This window comes from Phragmites australis, chromosome 3 (genome assembly GCF_958298935.1).
Source record: "Phragmites australis chromosome 3, lpPhrAust1.1, whole genome shotgun sequence".
Taxonomy (NCBI): domain Eukaryota; kingdom Viridiplantae; phylum Streptophyta; class Magnoliopsida; order Poales; family Poaceae; genus Phragmites; species Phragmites australis.
The window spans coordinates 45,644,751-45,650,935 of NC_084923.1; the positions used below are offsets into that span (position 1 = coordinate 45,644,751).

Genomic DNA, 6,185 nt, shown 5'->3' on the forward strand with positions numbered 1-6,185 from the left:
AGTATAGTACTCTTGGGCGGCACGAGGGAAACCATTACGCCCATAACGGGATCAGGGGTGAGGTACGTGCCGTCACGGTAGCCAAGGCTGTGGATCCGGCCGTTGTACTATACGCCGGTCGGCACGAATCATTCACGATCTGTAAAGGAACGGCGATCAAGATCGTGCCCGTACGTAACCCAAAGCGCATGATCATTACTGTCTGCCAATATGCGTTGGGGATTCGGTGCTGGAATAGTCTCGCTATGAGTCTGTTTGTTTTAATTGTAGACTGTGAAAAGCAATTTATAAATTATGAATTATAAGAAGTTAAATTGTGGATTGTTATAATTCGGTGAGAGACGGATTGTTGGATTGTTATAATTTAGTTGTTAGATTGTAACAATTCATCTTTTCTAATCACCTGTTTGTTTCAGTTTTTAGATTGTGATTGCAATTCAACTTTTACAATCTATCTATTTGTTTCAGCTTTTAAATTTTAATCGCAATTTAACTTATATAATTCGAAACAAATAGGGCCTAAGTTGCTGCCTTCCAAACGTCTTTGGTGATTTCTCTCCCATGTGACTGGGAAATCAGGTACCGTGCGTAATGTCCAGTGTGCAACGGTGTTTAGTTGTCCGTTTGGATGCCTTCGAGCAGTTCTTCTAGTTACAGAAACAACTGAAGTGGCAGATTTCCATTTTGCTCTGCAAAGATATCACCAGGTGTACAGGTGCACTGAGCTCATAGTATAGTACTTTTTGCGCTAATACATGGCCATTTTACATGCATGCCAAGGCAGGAGTGAACACCGATAGATACAGATCGGCGCTAGGCTGGGACTCGTGGCAGCCGGGCGGGTGCGGGGTGCCGTGGATGCTGCAGCGCGGCGGGACATCTAGGGCTGTGATTAGTTTTCTGTATGGATTCTTGCTCGTATGTATCGTATATATAGATTAAGAAGAAGTAGGTTAATTTAGACTTAGCTAAATGGGTTGTCTGGTATGAGCTCATTTAGACAGGGCTTAGTTGACCTGACTAACTAACCGAGTCATGCTGTGTCAACCTGCATGCTAGAGGTGTGACCGTGAAGCACAATGTCATGACGGGCGTGGCGATGTGGCGGGCTCGAGCGAGACAGGGCGGGGTTACGCTGCAACACGGTGGCAACGCATCGGTGGTGGGGCGGCTGAGGCAGAGCTGGAGGGCGGTGCTGCGATAGGATATAACCGGGTCAGACACTTTAAATCTGATAAACTTAGACGCCCTATTTAAATCGTCAACTAAATGGGCCCGTGAGGACAGGTAGGCCGGCGCATAAAATGGGCCCGTGCGCGCTCGCGGCGTCGCTTGGGGCAGCGGAGAGACTCCGAGACTGTCAGCGCTAGGCCCGACGTGATACCGTGGGATGTGGGGGCTGCCAGCCTGCTTGCTACTCTATCTTTTTCCGGCCTGCAAAGCTATCTACCCAGAGGCCCACGATCCCATCCCAACGGTTCGCATCCCTCAGGCGCACCGCCGCCTGCCAGTTCCCGTTCCGCCGCTCCGCGTTTCAAAATTCGAGCCCCTCGTCGGCGGTCGGCCCCCTCGACCTTCCTCAACAAGTCGACGCGGCGCTTTGAGGCCTCGTTGCCAGCTTCCTCACCTCCCTCCCTTTCTCAGCACCACCACCACCACGCCGCCCTCGCCTACGATGGCGGAGCGCCCGGAGTGGAGCATGTCCGACTTCGAGATCGGCAAGTACATCGGCGAGGGCAAGTTTGGCAAGGTCTACCTCGCCCGAGAGAAGAAGGTCCGACCCTCGAAACCCTAGCCTCCAGTCCTTTCGATTCCCCCCAAAATCTCTCCTCCGCGGAGGCTGATCTCCGCGCTCGGCGATCCAGAGCGGGTACGTGGTGGCGCTCAAGCTGATGTACAAGGCGAAGCTGGACAAGTACCGGTTCCACGCGCACCTGCGGCGGGAGATCGAGATCCAGCACGGCCTCGACCACCCAAACGTGCTCCGCCTCTTCGCCTGGTTCCACGACGACGAGCGCGTCGTTCTCGTCCTCGAGTACGCGGCCCGGGGCGAGCTGTACAAGGTCCTTCGCGCCGCTGGCCACTTCACCGAGCGCACCGCCGCCACCGTAAGCGCGCCCTGCCCGTATCCCTTCTCTTCCCTGTTACTGTTACCCCCCCCCCCCACCCTCTCTGTTGGGCCCATTGTCTTTCCCTTCTCTTAAATCCGAACCTAATATTCGAAGCAAAACTTTTATGACAACGACTGTAAGATATTAGTGCTATTCAAGTCATGAAACAGCAACAGATTGTTAGCAATGTCCCAACATGCTCTTACTCCGATCTTTTGTATAATTCATTAATTGCTGATACATTCGTATTGTGCATTGGTTACAAGTTGAAGTAATAGTTCATAAAAAAGTGCTGAAGTAGTAAACTATTTGATATCAATGTTTTCAAGTCGGTAAGTCGAACCTAGACGCCATGGCACCGTTCAGGCCACTAAGTCGACTAGACGGCTGACTAGGCCCGACTAGTCGGTGCCTAGTCGGTCGACCAGGTTACTAAGTCGTCCTGGCACTTAGGGATAGGTAGTAATAGTAGTAGTAGTGTGGTAGTACAAATACATGGTTTGATGATTGAGGAAGCAGCAATTGAGGAAGTACCAGTAGAAGCTGGGGCAGCAGCAGCAGCCTCAACGGGGAACACATGAGCACCATGGCATGATGCCGAGCATATGCATCTGCACACATATAGGCATCTACACACGAGCACACATCCAAGAGGAGCAACTAGCAACAAAATCGAACCATGAAGGAGGAAGTACACAAACCGCCTGAGTAGGATGAGGAGTGGCTCATCTTCGTCATGAAGGAAGCGCGGAGGCAACGGCGGTGGCTGGTTGCAGAGAGGAGGAAGCGCGGTGGCGGTGGGCTAGAGAGAGAGAGGAGGAAACGCGGCGGTAGGCTGTAGAGAGGAGGAAGTGTGGCGGCGGCAGCGGGCTACAGAGAGGAGGAAGCGCAGCGGCGATGGGCTGGACTGGAGACGGGAGAGAGAGGACAGAGGACTAGAGGAGGTATATATATGGGGCTATGGGCTCATGAAACCCTAATGGGCTGCCGAAACCAGCCTAGATTCCCAGTTCCAATAAGTCGTCCATGACTTGTCTGGACGATTAGTCGCGATTGATCGACAACTAGTTGGACGACCAGCCATCTATACGCTCAAGTCGCGTCTAAGTGCCTAGTCGGTGGCAGCTGACTGATTTGTTGATTAATCGTCAACTAATCGTGACTAATCGGATGACTTGAAAACACTGTTTGATATTTGATAGTCTTAGTGCCGATTTTTACAAGTTGTTAAATGGTAGCGGGGTTTGATGGATCTTCGTATCATCTCATTTCAACATTAACTTTCTCTGGAAACTCTAAAGCATTTTCTAAAATGCAAGGCAAAGGATCAATCCCATTTTACAAATTAAACTGTATCCAAATTTTTTTTCCCACAAACTGCAGCTCATGTGTGGCACATGTTGTGCACTCTGAGATTTACTCCTCTCAGCCTAAACATCGACAACAATGCGAGAATCCCTAGTATCTCTTTTAGCCTGAGCCAATTCAGCTTATGGTAATGCCCACTAATGGCCAAGAACTTGTGCTGGCATTGCCATACCAGGCCATAGAGCATGATATGTGTGTGCAGGTTTCCTTCTGATTTGCCATTCTTTTGTTAGATTCTATGACGACACTAAACCTTCTATGTTTTAGTATGTCGCGAGCCTCGCTGGTGCACTGGCGTACTGTCACAAGAAGCAGGTCATTCATAGGGACATCAAGCCAGAAAATTTGCTACTTGATATTGAGGTTGGTTCTTCTTCTTTATGCAGTTTTTGCACCTCAATACTGTTATCCTTTCTAAATTCTACCGCCTTTTTTTATTTGTGCGTTTATGTTGGTATTATCTATTGTTGCAAGTAAATTTAATGGTGCCTGTCATTGTACTTTTGCTATCTTTCGTTTTGTTATAACTTTTTTAACTGGACGGCCTTATTTCTGCACAACATTGAATCTAATATAACCATTGCTGTAAACCTAAACTTCGCTCAAGAGTAGTGCCTGCAATTCCATTTTGTTATAATTTTAATAGGCCGATGGTCTTATTTCTGCACAGCATAGACTCTGACAGAATCATTGCTGTAAGTTTGCTCTAGAATTAGCTGATCTCATAGCATATCATGGGCATTTTTTTCTTTCTCTAAATGATTTGTCCCTCTTAAGTGGACTATAAAAGTATTTTTCTATTTTTACATGTAAACAATGCAGAGTGTAAGACTTGACTCTTCCGAAGAGTCAAAACTGAAAAATGTTGTCTAGGAAGGGCTTTAGCCATTAAAATTTGAAATACAAGGCACTGTATTATATGTACATGCAGATGATATGTGTCATTATGTCTGAATAACGGTAATCATCTTGCACGTGAATCATACTGGACAGGATATATAGCATGCCTCTATGAATAATTTTGGAAATTTATACATGATGTTGCTGATTTGCGTAACATATGTGGAGAAACAGTTGTAATGTAAATGCCAAATTCTTCTTAGTTCTCTCAATAATACTGAAGAGCTGCTAGTGTCACAATTGGTATTATTAAATGCTTAGCAGCAAAATTGTTAGTTATGCTTCCTACCTCAGAGAAGTCGACAAAAAACAAAGTTGATACATCGATATGCCGGAGCTGATGGCTCATGCCACACTGTCTTGAGCTCTTGAAGCATCAAATGCTGAGTGTTGAATGAGATAACTAGTTAACTTCCTTTTCTCCAGGGCCGACTTAAAATTGCAGACTTCGGATGGGCAGCTCGATCAAATGCTAAACGACACACACTCTGTGGTACAATCGATTATCTGGCACCAGAGATGGTAGAGAAAAAAGCTCATGACCATGCCGTTGACAACTGGACTTTAGGAATCCTGTGCTATGAGTTCTTATATGGTTCACCACCTTTTGAAGCTGATGAACAGGACGATACCTTGAGAAGGTGAGGACTAAGACATCTGTTTTCTTTTTTCTCTCCCTGATCTTCATTCCTTAACACTCTGTGCCACATGAATTTTGAGCAGGATAGTTACAGTGGATTTGACGTTCCCTTCAACTCATTACATATCTGCAGAGGCTAAGGATCTCATTTCCAAGGTACCATCTAAAAGTATTTGTTATATCCTAAATAAGAGATTAATTAAAATGGGTTGGACTATTTACCTTTATGTGTGAACTGTATGCAGCTTCTAGTGAAGGATTCAAGCAAGAGACTTTCTCTTGAAGACATTTTGAAGCATTCATGGATAAAAAAGAATGCAGATCCTTCAGGGAGTTGCGTTAAGCAAAAAAATCAATCAAGAAGCTAAGGTAAATGATAAGGGAATATGTACGGTATCTTCTGATCAACACTATGCTGAGCATGAAACATACAAGTTATGTTTTGGCCCCATTTGACGTTGTATTCTTGTTTAGCTTCACATACTTTTTCCATATCCGAACAATTAGCTGTCAAATGTAAAGAATAAAACGATTGACTGCACTCACAAGAATCAGTCCTTATTTCAATGTAGTTATACACTTTCATGCCCGGCTTGGATACCTGGTATGAACAAAAGGATGGCTCAATTTTTCAAATCAATCTGCATGTTTGCTTAGATCAGCAAAGAGCGTCCTTCTCCCCTCCTGGCATTTCTTAGGATTTTAATTTGCACCTTTTGCTCTGCTGACTGCTTGTAGATGATACACAATTACTGTGTTGTATAACTTCGATGTTCTGCTAAATTTTCCTTTTGTTTTCTCTACAGCATGTACTCCTACTGCGAGCCGGTCCCGTTTTGGCAAAAGACCTGTTTGCCGGTCTGTTTTCGTCGCTTCTGGTTCCGGAGGCTTTGGATGTTTGTAGTCTGATCTTTCTGGAGTGGGAATGAGGCTGGCTTAAGTTTCATTTAATGTTGGTCTAAGCTGGTCAGTGGAGAGGAATGTGGTTTACTTGTGGTGGCTTTATTTCTTGAGAATTGCTATTTCTCAGTCGCCTGAGATTTTGCTTATGTCTTCACATTTTGACCGTAGGACCTATCCCCGCAACCGTGAAATCCTGTTGTCTTTTATGGCCATGGATCCATGACTGTAAAAATCACCCTACAACCGTAAAAACCAATGTAGTT

At 45.7% G+C, this 6,185-nt stretch overlaps 1 protein-coding gene across 1 annotated transcript; it reads left to right on the forward strand.

Moving 5' to 3' along the window:
• The first annotated feature begins 1,537 nt into the window (after positions 1-1,537).
• LOC133913385 (serine/threonine-protein kinase Aurora-3-like) lies at positions 1,538-5,761 on the forward strand. The gene is made up of 6 exons (XM_062356523.1): positions 1,538-1,774; positions 1,866-2,108; positions 3,747-3,842; positions 4,806-5,020; positions 5,103-5,175; positions 5,265-5,761. The coding sequence occupies exons 1-6, from the start codon at positions 1,676-1,678 to the stop codon at positions 5,385-5,387; spliced, it is 849 nt and encodes a 282-aa protein (XP_062212507.1). The 5' UTR covers positions 1,538-1,675; the 3' UTR covers positions 5,388-5,761.
• The last annotated feature ends 424 nt before the right edge of the window (positions 5,762-6,185 follow it).